Source organism: Ascaphus truei, assembly GCF_040206685.1.
Source record: "Ascaphus truei isolate aAscTru1 chromosome 8 unlocalized genomic scaffold, aAscTru1.hap1 SUPER_8_unloc_2, whole genome shotgun sequence".
NCBI lineage: Eukaryota > Metazoa > Chordata > Amphibia > Anura > Ascaphidae > Ascaphus > Ascaphus truei.
This window is the reverse complement of record NW_027453836.1, coordinates 497154-516383: the sequence shown is the minus strand read 5'-3', so window position 1 is coordinate 516383 and position 19230 is coordinate 497154. Positions and strand designations below refer to the sequence as shown.

Here is a 19230-nt window from a genome sequence, read left to right as displayed (position 1 = left end):
TCCTTTGCAGAACTTCGTGGTTCCTGTTATTCATGTCCTGTTCCGGCTACACGTAACGTTACCCCCTTTGGGGATCACACTGCATTGAGGATTCCCATCACTGAGGATTCCCGTTACTGAGGATTCTCATTACTGAGGATTCCTGTTACTAAGGATTCCTGTGGATTCCCGTTACTGAGGATTCTCATTACTGAGGATTCCCGTTACTGAGGATTCCCGTTACTGAGGATTCCCGTTACTGAGGATTCCCGTTACTGAGGATTGAGGATTCCCGTTACGGAGGATTCCCGTTACGGAGGATTCCCGTTACGGAGGATTCCCGTTACTGAGGATTCCCGTTACTGAGGATTCCCGTTACTGAGGATTGAGGATTCCCGTTACGGAGGATTCCCGTTACGGAGGATTCCCGTTACGGAGGATTCCCGTTACTGAGGATTCCCGTTACTGAGGATTCCCGTTACTGAGGATTGAGGATTCCCGTTACGGAGGATTCCCATTACTGAGGATTTCTGTGGATTCCCGTTACTGAGGATTCCTGTTACAGAGGATTCCCGTTACTGAGGATTCCTGTTACTAAGGATTCCTGTGGATTCCTGCTACTGAGGATTCCTGTGGATTCCCGTTACTGAGGATTCCTGTTACTAAGGATTCCTGTGGATTCCCGTTACTGAGGATTCTCGTTACTGAGGATTCCCGTTACTGAGGATTCATGTTACTGAGGATTCCCGTTACTGAGGATTCCCGTTACTGAGGATTGAGGATTCCCGTTACGGAGGATTTCCATTACTGAGGATTTCTGTGGATTCCCGTTACTGAGGATTCCTGTTACTGAGGATTCCTGTGGATTCCCGTTACTGAGGATTCCCGTTACTGAGGATTCCCGTTACTGAGGATTGAGGATTCCCGTTACCGAGTTTCCCGTTACTGAGGATTGAGGATTCCCGTTATGGAGGATTCCCGTTACGGAGGATTCCCGTTACGGAGGATTTCCGTTACTGAGGATTCCCCTTTATTGAGGATTCCTGTGGATTCCCATTACTGAGGATTTCTGTGGATTCCCGTTACTGAGGATTCCTGTTACTGAGGATTCCCGTTACTGAGGATTCCCATTACTGAGGATTCCCATTACTGAGGATTCCTGTGGATTCCCGTGACTGAGGATTTCCGTGACTGAGGATTCCTGTGGATTCCTGATACTGAGGATTCCCATTACTGAGGATTCCCGTTACTGAGGATTCCCATTACTGAGGATTCCCGTTACTGAGGATTCCTGTGGAATCCCATTACTGAGGATTCCCGTTACAAAGGATTCCCGTTACTGAGGATTCCTGTGGATTCCTGTTACTGAGGATTCTCATGGATTCCCATTACTGAGGAGTCCCGTTACTGAGGATTCCTGATACTGAGGATTCCCGATACTGAGGATTCCTGATACTGAGGATTCCCGTTACTGAGGATTCCCATTACTGAGGATTCCTGTTACTGAAGATTCCCGTTACTGAGGATTCCTGTGGATTCCCGTTACTGAGGATTCCCGTGGATTCCTGTTACTGAAGATTCCTGTGGAGTCCTGATACTGAGGATTCCCGTTACTGAGGATTCCCGTTACTGGGGATTCCCGTTACTGAGGATTCCTGTGGATTCCCATTACTCAGGATTCCCGTTACTGAGGATTCCCGTTACTGAGGATTCCTGTGGATTCCTGTTACTGAGGATTCTCATGGATTCCCATTACTGAGGATTCCCGTTACTGAGGATTCCCATTACTGAGGATTCCTGTTACTGAGGATTCCTGATACTGAGGATTCCCGTTACTGAGGATTCCCATTACTGAGGATTCCCGTTACTGAAGATTCCCGTTACTGAGGATTCTCATGGATTCCCATTACTGAGGATTCCCGTTACTGAGGATTCCCATTACTGAGGATTCCTGTTACTGAGGACTCCTGATACTGAGGATTCCTGTTACTGAGGATTCCCATTACTGAGGATTCCCGTTACTGAGGATTCCTGATACTGAGGATTCCCGTTACTGTGGATTCCTGATACTGAGGATTCCCGTTACTGAGGATTCCCATTACTGAGGATTCCTGTTACTGAAGATTCCCGTTACTGAGGATTCCTGTGGATTCCCGTTACTGAGGATTCCCGTGGATTCCTGTTACTGAAGATTCCTGTGGAGTCCTGATACTGAGGATTCCCGTTACTGAGGATTCCCGTTACTGAGGATTCCCGTTACTGAGGATTCCCGTTACTGAGGATTCCTGTGGATTCCCATTACTGAGGATTCCCGTTACTGAGGATTCCCGTTACTGAGGATTCCTGTGGATTCCTGTTACTGAGGATTCTCATGGATTCCCATTACTGAGGATTCCTGTTACTGAGGATTCCCATTACTGAGGATTCCTGTTACTGAGGATTCCTGATACTGAGGATTCCCGTTACTGAGGATTCCCATTACTGAGGATTCCCGTTACTGAGGATTCCCGTTACTGAGGATTCCTGTGGATTCCCATTACTGAGGATTCCCGTTACTGAGGATTCCCGTTACTGAGGATTCCTGTGGATTCCTGTTACTGAGGATTCCCGTGGATTCCTGTTACTGAAGATTCCTGTGGAGTCCTGATACTGAGGATTCCCGTTACTGAGGATTCCCGTTACTGAGGATTCCCGTTACTGAGGATTCCCGTTACTGAGGATTCCTGTGGATTCCCATTACTGAGGATTCCCGTTACTGAGGATTCCCGTTACTGAGGATTCCTGTGGATTCCTGTTACTGAGGATTCTCATGGATTCCCATTACTGAGGATTCCTGTTACTGAGGATTCCCATTACTGAGGATTCCTGTTACTGAGGATTCCTGATACTGAGGATTCCCGTTACTGAGGATTCCCATTACTGAGGATTCCCGTTACTGAATATTCCCGTTACTGAGGATTCTCATGGATTCCCATTACTGAGGATTCCCGTTACTGAGGATTCCCATTACTGAGGATTCCTGTTACTGAGGATTCCCGTTACTGAGGATTCCCATTACTGAGGATTCCCGTTACTGAGGATTCCTGATACTGAGGATTCCCGTTACTGAGGATTCCTGATACTGAGGATTCCCGTTACTGAGGATTCCCATTACTGAGGATTCCTGTTACTGAAGATTCCCGTTACTGAGGATTCCTGTGGATTCCCGTTACTGAGGATTCCTGTGGATTCCTGTTACTGAAGATTCCTGTGGATTCCTGATACTGAGGATTCCCGTTACTGAGGATTCCCGTTACTGAGGATTCCCGTTACTGAGGATTCCCATTACTGAGGATTCTCGTTACTTAGGATTCCTGTGGAATCCCATTACTGAGGATTCCCGTTACAAAGGATTCCCGTTACTGAGGATTCCTGTGGATTCCTGTTACTGAGGATTCTCATGGATTCCCATTACTGAGGAGTCCCGTTACTGAGGATTCCCGTTACTGAGGATTACTGATACTGAGGATTCCCGATACTGAGGATTCCTGATACTGAGGATTCCCATTACTGAGGATTCCCATTACTGAGGATTCCTGTTACTGAAGATTCCCGTTACTGAGGATTCCTGTGGATTCCCGTTACTGAGGATTCCCGTGGATTCCTGTTACTGAAGATTCCTGTGGAGTCCTGATACTGAGGATTCCCGTTACTGAGGATTCCCGTTACTGAGGATTCCCGTTACTGAGGATTCCTGTGGATTCCCATTACTGAGGATTCCCATTACTGAGGATTCCCGTTACTGAGGATTCCTGTGGATTCCTGTTACTGAGGATTCTCATGGATTCCCATTACTGAGGATTCCCGTTACTGAGGATTCCCATTACTGAGGATTCCTGTTACTGAGGATTCCTGAAACTGAGGATTCCCGTTACTGAGGATTCCCATTACTCAGGATTCCCGTTACTGAAGATTCCCGTTACTGAGGATTCTCATGGATTCCCATTACTGAGGATTCCCGTTACTGAGGATTCCCATTACTGAGGATTCCTGTTACTGAGGACTCCTGATACTGAGGATTCCCGTTACTGAGGATTCCCATTACTGAGGATTCCCGTTACTGAGGATTCCTGATACTGAGGATTCCCGTTACTGTGGATTACTGATACTGAGGATTCCCGTTACTGAGGATTCCCATTACTGAGGATTCCTGTTACTGAAGATTCCGGTTACTGAGGATTCCTGTGGATTCCCGTTACTGAGGATTCCCGTGGATTCCTGTTACTGAAGATTCCTGTGGAGTCCTGATACTGAGGATTCCCGTTACTGAGGATTCCCGTTACTGAGGATTCCCGTTACTGAGGATTCCCGTTACTGAGGATTCCTGTGGATTCCCATTACTGAGGATTCCCGTTACTGAGGATTCCCGTTACTGAGGATTCCTGTGGATTCCTGTTACTGAGGATTCTCATGGATTCCCATTACTGAGGATTCCTGTTACTGAGGATTCCCATTACTGAGGATTCCTGTTACTGAGGATTCCTGATACTGAGGATTCCCGTTACTGAGGATTCCCATTACTGAGGATTCCCGTTACTGAGGATTCCCGTTACTGAGGATTCCTGTGGATTCCCATTACTGAGGATTCCCGTTACTGAGGATTCCCGTTACTGAGGATTCCTGTGGATTCCCATTACTGAGGATTCCCGTTACTGAAGATTCCCATTACTGAGGATTCCTGTTACTGAGGATTCCTGATACTGAGGATTCCCGTTACTGAGGATTCCCATTACTGAGGATTCCCGTTACTGAAGATTCCCATTACTGAGGATTCTCATGGATTCCCATTACTGAGAATTCCCGTTACTGAGGATTCCCGTTACTGAGGATTCCCGTTACTGAGGATTCCCGTTACTGAGGATTCCCGTTACTGAGGATTCCCGTTACTGAGGATTCCTGATACTGAGGATTCCCGTTACTGAGGATTCCTGTTACTGAGGATTCCCGTTACTGAGGATTCCCATTACTGAGGATTCCCGTTACTGAGGATTCCCGTTACTGAGGATTCCTGATACTGAGGATTCCCGTTACTGAGGATTCCTGTTACTGAGGATTCCCGTTACTGAGGATTCCCATTACTGAGGATTCCCGTTACTGAGGATTCCCGTTACTGAGGATTCCCATTACTGAGGATTCCTGTTACTGAAGATTCCCGTTACTGAGGATTCCTGTGGATTCCCGTTACTGAGGATTCCCGTGGATTCCATGATACTGAGGATTCCCGTTACTGAGGATTCCCGTTACTGAGGATTCCCGTTACTGAGGATTCCTGTGGATTCCCATTACTGAGGATTCCCGTTACTGAGGATTTCCGTTACTGAGGATTCCTGTGGATTTCTGTTACTGAGGATTCCTGTGGATTCCCGTTACTGAGGATTTCCGTTACTGAGGATTCCTGTGGATTCCTGTTACTGAGGATTCTCATGGATTCCCATTACTGAGGATTCCTGTTACTGAGGATTCCTGATACTGAGGATTCCCGTTACTGAGGATTCCCATTACTGAGGATTCCCGTTACTGAAGATTCCCGTTACTGAGGATTCTCATGGATTCCCATTACTGAGGATTCCCGTTACTGAGGATTCCCATTACTGAGGATTCCTGTTACTGAGGATTCCTGATAATGAGGATTACCGTTACTGAGGATTCTCATGGAATCCCATTACTGAGGATTCCCGTTACTGAGGATTCCCATTACTGAAGATTCCCGTTACTGAGGATTCCTGTGGATTCCCGTTACTGAGGATTCCCGTGGATTGCTGTTACTGAAGATTCCTGTGGAGTCCTGATACAGAGGATTCTCGTTACTGAGGATTCCCATTACTGAGGATTCCCGTTACTGAGGATTCCCGTTACTGAGGATTCCCGTTACTGAGGATTCCCAGTACTGAGGATTCCCGTTACTGAGGATTACCGTGACGGATGATTACCGTGACGGAGGATTCCTATTGCTGAGGATTCCCGTTACTGAGGATTCCCGTTACTGAGGATTCCCAGTACTGAGGATTCCCGTTACTGAGGATTACCGTGACGGATGATTACCGTGACGGAGGATTCCCGTTACTGAGGATTCCCATTACTGAGGATTCTCGTTACTGAGGATTCCCGTTACTGAGGATTCCCAGTACTGAGGATTCCCGTTACTGAGGATTCCCGTTACTGAGGATTCCCGTTACTGAGGATTCCCGTTACTGAGGATTCTCGTTACTGAGGATTCCCAGTACTGAGGATTCCTGTTACTGAGGATTCCCGTTACTGAGGATTACCATGACGGAGGATTCCCGTGACGGAGGATTCCCGCCTCCTCTGCTTATTCTGTTATCTAACAGTGGGTGGGGGAGTGGGGGAAGTGGATGGACTGGGCGCTTCCTAAACAATATAGTAATTAGTGTGATAAGTGACACACCTTAAGTACACACAATAAACCTATCACCATAAAGTGTTAAATAAAATAAATTAAAACCAGTGTACAACAGCAGCTCAACTTCCTCTTTTGGGATCGTTCCTAATCCCAGGATGTGAAGTATTTCTTTTCTTGGGGTTGAGGAGGAGCGCTGGATCTCGTGATATGTGAAAAGATATAGATATATATAGTGCAGATGGTAATTCACTGCTTTAAATGATGTAAAACATAAGAAATGAACTCACAAAGAACGTATAAAATCACTGCATGTCAGAGATCCTTCTCTCTCTGACTGGAGCCCTTTATGTTACTGGAGTCTGTATCCTCTCAGTGAAGTGGATGATATGAAAATAAAGAAAACCACAAATAGTGCAAATAGTATGAACTATACAAATGTATTATGCACAGGTAGTCAGGAAACTCACATTTTCCATAATAAAGTTGGGTGGTGGAGAGAACCGCCGATAGAAGCAGGCTGCTGTTCGGTGCTTCACTTTCCCCTCACCGTGTAGTTCAATGCCAGTCTGTGCCGTCGCGTCACTTCCGGTTTCGCCGGAAGCTGTTGCCAAACGCGTAGAGTTAGAGAGATTCTGCGCCTGGAAGGACTGGCAATCCACTGCTGATATCACTCCCATTTTGGCTTCCCGCCCTCACCTGTGACGCGAAACCGGAAGTGACGTGACGCGAAACCGGAAGTGACGTGACGGCACAGACTGGCATTGAACTACACGGTGAGGGGAAAGTGAAGCACCGAACAGCAGCCTGCTTCTATCGGCGGTTCTCTCCACCACCCAACTTTATTATGGAAAATGTGAGTTTCCTGACTACCTGTGCATAATACATTTGCATAGTTCATACTATTTGCACTATTTGTGGTTTTCTTTATTTTCATATCATCCACTTCACTGAGAGGATACAGACTCCAGTAACATAAAGGGCTCCAGTCAGAGAGAGAAGGATCTCTGACATGCAGTGATTTTATACGTTCTTTGTGAGTTCATTTCTTATGTTTTACATCATTTAAAGCAGTGAATTACCATCTGCACTATATATATCTATATCTTTTCACATATCACGAGATCCAGCGCTCCTCCTCAACCCCAAGAAAAGAAATATTCTGTTATCTGCACTCTAAGGTCGCGTGCATGGTAAGCGCACGCAACCGTGCACATGGCATCAAGCGCACCTGTATCTGGAGTAACCACTGCGTACTATAGGTAGAAGTGACGGATGCATGGAGCCGCGCGACAAAAAACAAATGTATTTGTCTTCTGGTAAATCGCGTGCGCCGGTGCTCTGCATCGCGCCTGCAGTCACACCCTGCTCTATGGCCTGCCTCACAGAGGCGCGGCATTTTGTTTGCGCCGCCACGCTCCCCATGGACGCGGCCTCACAGTCTGGACCTGCGAGCGGGAGTATTCAGACATTGCTTTGACTCCTTAAATAGTTTTGTACCCGAGGACATTAAGGGAAGTGCCACAGACTATGATCTGTGGGAATGGGCCCGAAGGGTTTCACCCCCCGAAACACTGCCCCCTGACATTACTATTGTTGTCTTCTCTCCTTTCCCGTTACCCCCCCTCGTCTCTCCCCCTTCCTCTTGCCCTTGTCTCTCCCCCTCTTCTCTCCCCCTTCCTCTCACCCTCGTCTCTCCCATTTTTCTCTTACCATTCTCTCTCCCCCTTGTCCCTCCCTCTTCTGTCCTCCTCCCTCTCCCCTTCATCTTTCCCCCTCTTCTCTCCCCCTTTCCCCCCTCCTTCTTCTCCCCCTCGTCTCTCCCCCTCGCACAGTTCCACCCTTTTTCCCCCTGTGTTTATACTTGCCATGTTAGGACTTATATTGCACGGTCACCATTCTTCTCATTAAGTAATTGTGTAAATACGCTGTGCCCATAGGGAATATACCCGCTATATACACACAGTGACCGCAGGGTGTCACTGATACCCATAGGGAATATACCCGCTATATACACACAGTGACCGCAGGGTGTCACTGATACCCATAGGGAATATACCCGCTATATACACACAGTGACCGCAGGGTGTCACTGATACCCATAGGGAATAAACCCCGCTATATACACAGTGACCGCAGGGTGTCACTGATACCTATAGGGAATATACCCTGCTATATACACCGCGGGGTGTCACTGATACCCATAGAGAATATACCCCGCTATATACACACAGTGACCGCAGGGTGTCACTGATACCCATAGGGAATATACCCTGCTATATACACAGTGACCGCAGGGTGTCACTGATACCCATAGGGAATATACCCGCTATATACACACAGTGACCACAGGCTGTCACTGATACCCATAGGGAATATACCCTGCTATATACACACAGTGACCGCGGGGTGTCACTGATACCCATACGGAATATACCCGCTATATACACACAGTGACCGCAAGGTGTCACTGATACCCATAGGGAATATACCCTGCTATATACACACAGTGACCGCAGGGTGTCACTGATACCCATAGGGAATATACCCCGCTATATACACACAGTGACCGCAGGGTGTCACTGATACCCATAGGGAATATACCCTGTTATATACACACAGTGACAGCAGGGTGTCACTGATACCCATAGGGAATATACCCCGCTATATACACACAGTGACCGCAGGGCGTCACTGATACCCATAGGGAATATACCCCGCTATATACACACAGTGACCGCAGGGTGTCACTGATACCCGTAGGGAATATACCCGCTATATACACACAGTGACCGCAGGGTGTCACTGATACCCATAGGGAATATACCCTGCTATATACACACAGTGATCGCAGGGTGTCACTGATACCCATAGGGAATATACCCGCTATATACACACAGTGACGCAGGGTGTCACTGATACCCATAGGGAATATACCCTGCTATATACACACAGTGACCGCAGGGCGTCACTGATACCAATAGGGAATATACCGTGCTATATACACACAGTGACCGCAGGGTGTCACTGATACCCATAGGGAATATACCCAGCTATATACACACAGTGACCGCAGGGTGTCACTGATATCCATAGGGAATATACCCTGCTATATACACACAGTGACCGCAGGGTGTCACTGATACCCATAGGGAATATACCCCGCTATATACACACAGTGACCGCAGGGTGTCACTGATACCCATAGGGAATATACCCCGCTATATACACACAGTGACCGCAGGGCGTCCCTGATACCCATAGGGAATATACCGTGCTATATACACACAGTGACCGCGGGGTGTCACTGATACCCATAGGGAATATACCCTGCTATATACACACAGTGACCGTGGGGTGTCACTGATACCCATAGGGAATATACCCCGCTATATACACACAGTGACCGCAGGGTGTCACTGATACCCATAGGGAATATACCCCGCTATATACACACAGTAACCGCAGAGTGTCACTGATACTCATAGGGAATATACCCTGCTATATACACACAGTGACCGCGGGGTGTCACTGATACCCATAGGGAATATACCCTGCTATATACACACAGTGACCGCAGGGTGTCACTGATACCCATAGGGAATATACCCTGCTATATACACACAGTGACCGCGGGGTGTCACTGATACCCATAGGGAATATACCCTGCTATATACACACAGTGACCGCAGGGTGCCACTGATACCCATAGGGAATATACCCCGCTATATACACACAGTGACCGCATGGTGTCACCGTCCCTGATACCCATAGGGAATATACCCTGCTATATACACACAGTGACCGCGGGGTGTCACTGACACCCATAGGGAATATACCCCGCTATATACACACAGTGACCGCGGGGTGTCACTGATACCCATAGGGAATATACCCCGCTATATATACACACAGTGACCGCAGGGTGTCACTGATACCCATAGGGAATATACCCCGCTATATACACACAGTGACCGCAGGGTGTCACTGATACCCATAGGGAATATACCCCGCTATACACACAGTGACCGCAGGGTGTCACTGATACCCATAGGGAATATACCCCGCTATATACACACAGTGACCGCAGGGTGTCACTGATACCCATAGGGAATATACCCTGCTATATACACACAGTGACCGCAGGGTGTCACTGATACCCATAGGGAATATACCCTGCTATATACACACAGTGACCGCAGGGTGTCACTGATACCCATAGGGAATATACCCCGCTATATACACACAGTGACCGCAGGGTGTCACTGATACCCATAGGGAATATACCCTGCTATATACACACAGTGACCGCAGGGTGTCACTGATACCCATAGGGAATATACCCCGCTATATACACACAGTGACCGCGGGGTGTCACTGATACCCATAGGGAATATACCCCGCTATATACACACAGTGACCGCAGGGTGTCACTGATACCCATAGGGAATATACCCTGCTATATACACACAGTGACCGTGGGGTGTCACTGATACCCATAGGGAATATACCCTGCTATATACACACAGTGACCGCAGGGTGTCACTGATACCCATAGGGAATATACCCCGCTATATACACACAGTGACCGCAGGGTGTCACTGATACCCATAGGGAATATACCCCGCTATATACACACAGTGACCGCGGGGCGTCACTGATACCCATAGGGAATATACCATGCTATATACACACAGTAACCGCAGGGTGTCATTGGTACCCATAGGGAATATACCCGCTATACACACACAGTGACCGCAGGGTGTCACTGATACCCATAGGGAATATACCCCGCTATATACACACAGTGACCGCAGGGTGTCACTGATACCCATAGGGAATATACCCTGCTATATACACACAGTGACCGCAGGGTGTCACTGATACCCATAGGGAATATACCCCGCTATATACACACAGTGACCGCGGGGTGTCACTGATACCCATAGGGAATATACCCCGCTATATACACACAGTGACCGCAGGGTGTCACTGACACCCATAGGGAATATACCCTGCTATATACCCCCAGTGACCGCGGGGTGTCACTGATACCCATAGGTAATATACCCTGCTATATACACACAGTGACCGCGGGGTGTCACTGATACCCATAGGGAATATACCGTGCTATATACACACAGTGACCGCAGGGTGTCACTGATACCCATAAGGAATATACCCCGCTATATACACACAGTGACCGCAGGGTGTCACTGATACCCATAAGGAATATACCCCGCTATATACACACAGTGACCGCAGGGCGTCACTGATACCCATAGGGAATATACCCCGCTATATACACACAGTGACCGCAGGGTGTCACTGATACCCATAGGGAATATACCCCGCTATATACACACAGTGACCGCGGGGTGTCACTGATACCCATAGGGAATATACCCCGTTATATACACACAGTGACCGCGGGGTGTCACTGATACCCATAGGGAATATACCCTGCTATATACACACAGTGACCGCGGGGTGTCACTGATACCCATAGGGAATATACCCCGCTATATTCACACAGTGACCGCAGGGTGTCACTGATACCCATAGGGAATATACCCCGCTATATACACACAGTGACCGCAGGGTGTCACTGATACCCATAGGGAATATACCCCGCTATATACACACAGTGACCGTAGGGTGTCACTGATACCCATAGGGAATATACCCCGCTATATACACACAGTTACCGCAGGGTGTCACTGACACCCATAGGGAATATACCCCGCTATATACACACAGTGACCGCAGGGTGTCACTGATACCCATAGGGAATATACCCTGCTATATACACACAGTGACCGCAGGGTGTCACTGATACCCATAGGGAATATACCCGCTATACACACACAGTGACCGCAGGGTGTCACTGATACCCATAGGGAATATACCCCGCTATATACACATAGTGACCGCAGGGTGTCACTGATACCCATAGGGAATATACCCTGCTATATACACACAGTGACCGCAGGGTGTCACTGATACCCATAGGGAATATACCCGCTATACACACACAGTGACCGCAGGGTGTCACTGATACCCATAGGGAATATACCCTTCTATATACACACAGTGACCGCAGGGTGTCACTGATACCCATAGGGAATATACCCTGCTATATACACACAGTGACCGCAGGGCGTCACTGATACCCATAGGGAATATACCCTGCTATATACACACAGTGACCGCAGGGTGTCACTGATACCCATAGGGAATATACCCTGCTATATACACACAGTGACCGCAGGGTGTCACTGATACCCATAGGGAATATATCCTGCTATATACACACAGTGACCGCAGGGCGTCACTGATACCCATAGGGAATATACCCCGCTATATACACACAGTGACCGCAGGGGGTCACTGATACCCATAGGGAATATACCCTGCTATATACAGACAGTGACCGCAGGGGGTCACTGATACCCATAGGGAATATACCGTGCTATATACACACAGTGACCGCGGGGCGTCACTGATACCCATAGGGAATATACCCCGCTATATACACACAGTGACCGCAGGGTGTCACTGATACCCATAGGGAATATACCCTGCTATATACACACAGTGACCGCAGGGTGTCACTGATACCCATAGGGAATATACCCTGCTATATACACACCGTGACCGCAGGGTGTCACTGATACCCATAGGGAATATACCCCGCTATATACACACACAGTGACCGCAGGGCGTCACTGATACCCATAGGGAATATACCCTGCTATATACACACAGTGACCGCGGGGTGTCACTGATACCCATAGGGAATATACCCTGCTATATACACACAGTGACCGCAGGGTGTCACTGATACCCATAGGGAATATACCCTGCTATATACACACAGTGACACTGATACTCATAGGGAATATACCCCGCTATATACACACAGTGACCGCAGGGTGTCACTGATACCCATAGGGAATATACCCTGCTATATACACACAGTGACCGCAGGGTGTCACTGATACCCATAGGGAATATACCCTGCTATATACACACAGTGACCGCAGGTTGTCACTGATACCCATAGGGAATATACCCCGCTATATACACACAGTGACCGCAGGGTGGCACTGATACCCATAGGGAATATACCCCGCTATATACACACAGTGACCGCGGGGCGTCACTGATACCCATAGGGAATATACCCTGCTATATACACACAGTGACCGCAGGGTGTCACTGATACCCATAGGGAATATACCCTGCTATATACACACAGTGACCGCAGGGTGTCACTGATACCCATAGGGAATATACCCTGCTATATACACACAGTGACCGCAGGGCGTCACTGATACCAATAGGGAATATACCGTGCTATATACACACAGTGACCGCAGGGTGTCACTGATACCCATAGGGAATATACCATGCTATATACACACAGTGACCGCAGGGTGTCACTGATACCCATAGGGAATATACCCCGCTATATACACACAGTGACTGCAGGGTGTCACTGATACCCATAGGGAATATACCATGCTATATACACACAGTGACCGCAGGGTGTCACTGATACCCATAGGGAATATACCCCGCTATATACACACAGTGACCGCAGGGTTTCACCGTCACTGATAACGATAGGTAATTGGCAGAGCTTGGACTCCTCACCTGAACTCTTTGGGTTGGATCTCAGCGGCTTTCTCCATGACCTGAAGAAGCGTGGAGCCCTCCGGTATGGACAGTTCTAAGGAGTATTTAAACGGCTCGCCCACTAGGTCATTTACTATTGTATATTCCACTGAGATGAGAGGAGCTGTGTATGGAGGGAGAGAGAGACAGTGAGATGAGAGGAGCTGTGTATGGAGGGAGAGAGAGACAGTGAGATGAGAGGAGCTGTGTATGGAGGGAGAGAGAGACAGTGAGATGAGAGGAGCTGTGTATGGAGGGAGAGAGAGACAGTGAGATGAGAGGAGCTGTGTATGGAGGGAGAGAGAGACAGTGAGATGAGAGGAGCTGTGTATGGAGGGAGAGAGAGACAGTGAGATGAGAGGAGCTGTGTATGGAGGGAGAGAGAGACAGTGAGATGAGAGGAGCTGTGTATGGAGGGAGAGAGAGACAGTGAGATGAGAGGAGCTGTTTACGGAGGGAGAGAGGGAGAGACACTGAGATGAGGGGAGCTGTGTATGGAGGGGGAGAGAGAGACAGTAAAATCAGGGGAAAGAGAGAGAAAAGGGTAGAGCGACAGGAAAGGGAAAATGCAAGGAGCGAGTTGTATGAGGAAGGGATAGAGGGAGAGGTAAAACGGAGATATAATTTGAGAGAGAGATACAGGGGGAGAGAGAGGAGAGATTGGAGAGATAGAGGACGAGAGAGAGGGGGGGGAGGAGAGATTTATTTATTTATCAAATGTTTTATCAGGATACATTGAGAGTTACCTTTCACTTATGTTCTGGGCACAGTTTTATAATGAAAAATACATGGTTACAAATACACAGTTACATTAAGTGAGCAGGTTATACATTATATATAAAGACATTGCATGCACAGTTACAGATAATATATATTATAGGCGCGTGTAACAGTTACAGATAATATATATTATAGGCGTATGTAACAGTTACAGATAATATATATTATAGGCGTATGTAACAGTTACAGATAATATATATTATAGGCGTATGTAACAGTTACAGATAATATATATTATAGGCGTATGTAACAGTTACAGATAATATATATTATAGGCGTGTGTAACAGTTACAGATAATATATATTATAGGCGTATGTAACAGTTACAGATAATATATATTATAGGCGTATGTAACAGTTACAGATAATATATATTATAGGCGTATGTAACAGTTACAGATAATATATATTATAGGCGTATGTAGGCGTGTGTAACAGTTACAGATAATATATATTATAGGCGTATGTAACAGTTACAGATAATATATATTATAGGCGTATGTAACAGTTACAGATAATATATATTATAGGCGTATGTAACAGTTACAGATAATATATATTATAGGCGTATGTAGGCGTGTGTAACAGTTATAGATAATATATTTTATAGGCGTGTGTAACAGTTACAGATAATATATATTATAGGCGTATGTAACAGTTACAGGTAATATATATTATAGGCGTATGTAGGCGTGTGTAACAGTTACAGATAATATATATTATAGGCGTATGTAACAGTTACAGATAATATATATTACAGGCGTATGTAACAGTTACAGATAATATATATTATAGGCGTATGTAACAGTTACAGATAATATATATTATGGGCGCATGTTACAGTTACAGATAATATATATTATAGGCGTATGTAACAGTTACAGATAATATATATTATAGGCGTATGTAACAGTTACAGATAATATATATTATAGGCATGTATAACAGTTACAGATAATATATATTATAGGCGTATGTAACAGTTACAGATAATATATATTATAGGCGTATGTAACAGTTACAGATAATATATATTATAGGCGTGTATAACAGTTACAGATAATATATATTATAGGCGTATGTAACAGTTACAGATAATATATATTACAGGCGTATGTAACAGTTACAGATAATATATATATCAGGCGTATGTAACAGTTACAGATAATATATATTATAGGCGTGTATAACAGTTACAGATAATATATATTATAGGCGTATGTAACAGTTAGAGATAATATATATTATAGGCGTATGTAACAGTTACAGATAATATATATTACAGGCGTATGTTACAGGCGTTATAATAGGCGTATTATTGTTACAGATAATATATTATAGGCGTATGTAACAGTTACAGACCAGGATAAAATGTGAGACAGCTTTAGTTTTGAAAGAACTTAGACTGGTGGCGGCTGTGAGAGTCTCCGGCAGACTGTTCCAGTTTTGGGGTGCACGGTAAGAGAAGAAGGAGCGGCCGGATACTTTGTTGAGCCGTGGGACCATGGAAAGTTTCTTGGAGTCAGATCTCAGATGATAAGTGCTGCATGTGGTAGGGGTGAGGAGCTTGCTCAGATAATGGGTAGCTTGCATTGAAAGTATTTGAAGGCAAGACAGGCGAGTTTAACTTTGCGCCTAAACTCAAGTGATGGCCAATCTAGTTCTTTGAGCATGTCACAGTGGTGTGTGTTGTAGTTGCATTGGAGGACAAAGTGGCATATTGAATTGTAGTGGGTTTCTAGTTTGCTTAGGTAAGTTTGGGTTGCTGAGCCATATACTCTGTCCCCATAATTGGCATTAGCATCTGCTGTGCAATGCGTTTTCTGACCAGCAGCTAGTTTGGCATAGGTTTTGGATGTCAGGGTATCAATGTGCAACCCAAATGTTAAATGGGAGTCAAACCATATGCCCAGATATTTAAAACTAATAACAGGGGCTAGGATAGTATTAGAGTTGTTTCTGATCTGGAGCTCTGTCATTGGTATCTTTAAAAATGTAGTCTTGGTCCCAAATACCATTGTTACAGTCTTGTCAGTGTTTAAGAACAGTTTGTTTTGGGAAATCCAATTTTAAAGTCTCAAAAAATCAGATTGAATACGCGTTCAAGGTCGGAGAGGTTAGGGCTGTGTGCATATAGGATTGTGTCATCTGCATACATGTGTATTGAGGCTTCCTTACAAGCTGTGGGAAGATCATTGCTGAACACTGAGAAGAGTAGGGGCCCCAGAACAGAGCCTTGCGGGACACCACAGGTGATATCCAGGGGGTTGGAGTTAGAGCCTGAGATGGACACATGTTGGGATCTTCCTGATAGGTAGGACTGAAACCAGTTTAAAACATGCTTCCCTATTCCAAACCACTGAAGTTTGTTTAGCAAGATAACATGATCAACTGTATCAAAAGCCTTTGCAAAATCTTGGAATACTGCACCAGTGAGTTGTCCCCGTTCCATTCCACACTGGATTTCATTGCAAACTTTTGCAAGGGTAGTTACGGTGGAGTGTTTGGGGCGAAAGCCAGATTGAAATTGGCTAGGGAAATTTGTCTTGGTATAGTAATCGCTTATTTGGGAGTGAACACATTTTCCCATGACTTTGGATAGAATTGGGAGAAGTGAGATTGGCCTGTAGTTTGAGACAGTGTTTTTGTCCACATTTTTGAAGATTGGGACAACTCTGGCAGTTTTCCAGGTTTTAGGGATATGGCCTGCAGACAGGATAGAGTTGATTAGGAAAGCAATTGGTTTGGCAATGGCTGGGGCACCAAGTCGTAGGAACCTAGATTGTAGTAAGTCAGGTCCACATTGACTTAGTTTTAATTTGAGGAGCGCTTGTGTAATCTCTTCAGATACTGGGCCAAATTGAAAATTGTGGGCAGTGTTGGGAGGGGGTGGGACTGTAGGATACTCCCAGGATGAGATTCAGGTTTGTGGTTTGGGTTGTGTTTTGCTAATAAGTTAGTAGCACACCCCACAAAGTAATCATTGAATGCATTTGCAATGTCAGTGGGGTTTGTCAGAGTAATATCCCCCTTAGTGATGTTACTTGGTTGTTGATGGTTAGGAGGCTGGAATATATTGTTGATAACCTTCCAGAAGTTAGCTGGGTTTGATGTATTCTGGAGGAGATTGTCAGAGTAATATTGTGCTTTTGTATGCCTTGTTTGCCTTGTGCACATGTTCCGCAGGCATCTGTAGTGATTGAGATCCTTGGTAGTGCCAGTTACTTTGCAGCTTTTCCACAAGGTATCCCTGAACTGGTAGAGTGCTATAAGGTCAGTTGTAACCCATGGAAGGTGGGCCCCCCGTACCCTTATTCTGCGTAGTGGAGCATGGGTATCGCAGAGTTTTAAGAACTCTGATTGTAAATAGTCGAGTGCAGAATCGGGGTCGGGAATTAAGTCGATTCTGTACCAAGGGCAGCTGGTAAGGTCATCCAGAAACTGTTGTGGGTTAAAGTTTCTAAATGTTCTAGTGAGGAGAACTTTAGGGCTTGATTGGGGTGGTTTAATTTTCCTTACACAGTACACTATTGCATGGTCACTGAAAATGTCAGGAAGGTGCCACAGGATTGGATTCTGCTGGGTTTTGAGGAGAGAATCCAGTCTAGCAAGGAATGGTTGTGCGATTTCAGGTCTGTCCGTGTGGGTTGGGAAATGAGTTGGGTTAGGTTTTGTGACTTGAGTTGTGTCTGGATTTTTAGGGTCAAGCCAGTAATCATTGAAATCCGCAAGAACTAGCAGCTCACTTTTCTCATTCTGAGAAGAAATTGAGCCAAGAAACTGGGTGATATCAGTCAGGCACTGTAAAGGGGCTTTAGAGCGATCAAAATGGGCTTAGAAAAGGGGAGGCAGATTTTGCCAACTAGGATATCAAAAGATGGGGGGCAATTTAACAGCATAAAGTGTAAGGTGTCTGCAATATAAAAATAACGCCCCTCCTCCTCTCTTTGACCTATCTCTCCTAGAAATGGAGTATCCCTGAAGGGCGATATTTGCACCGAGTTTTAGGAGTTAGCCATGTTTCAGTGAGAATGATGGCTTTGGGTTAATATATAAGGCACCATAGAAAAGTTTGGTGTCTACGGCGCAAACTGATTCAAGTGAATTAAATAGTATGAGTACGATGTGAATAGAATAATAGTGATATAGTAATGGATGATACCAGCACTGTTAACAAATGTCACAATTAGCTCTATCGAAAAGGATCATCTCGGGTTATTCCTCCATAGAAAACTTCATGTGCGGAAGAAACACAGATACAGAGTATAAGGAGCATTAACGTTTTACTCCAATACACATACAACAAATATCAAACTCACAATATCCCCACTGGTAACGTGCATGGAGTGACTTGGGGCGCACTCCAACCCTGCTCCGGTCTCATCAGCCGCCCG

The 19230-nt window shown here is 45.9% G+C and overlaps 1 protein-coding gene across 1 annotated transcript in view; it reads right to left on the bottom strand.

The window, feature by feature from the left end:
- The window catches only part of LOC142473404 (cobalamin binding intrinsic factor-like), an 80827-nt gene that overhangs the window by 16285 nt on the left and 45312 nt on the right, over positions 1-19230 (bottom strand). Inside the window, exon 7 of the mRNA XM_075580651.1 lies at positions 14036-14180. Within this exon, the coding sequence (XP_075436766.1) occupies positions 14036-14180 (145 nt within the window). The remainder of the gene's footprint in view (positions 1-14035; positions 14181-19230) is intronic.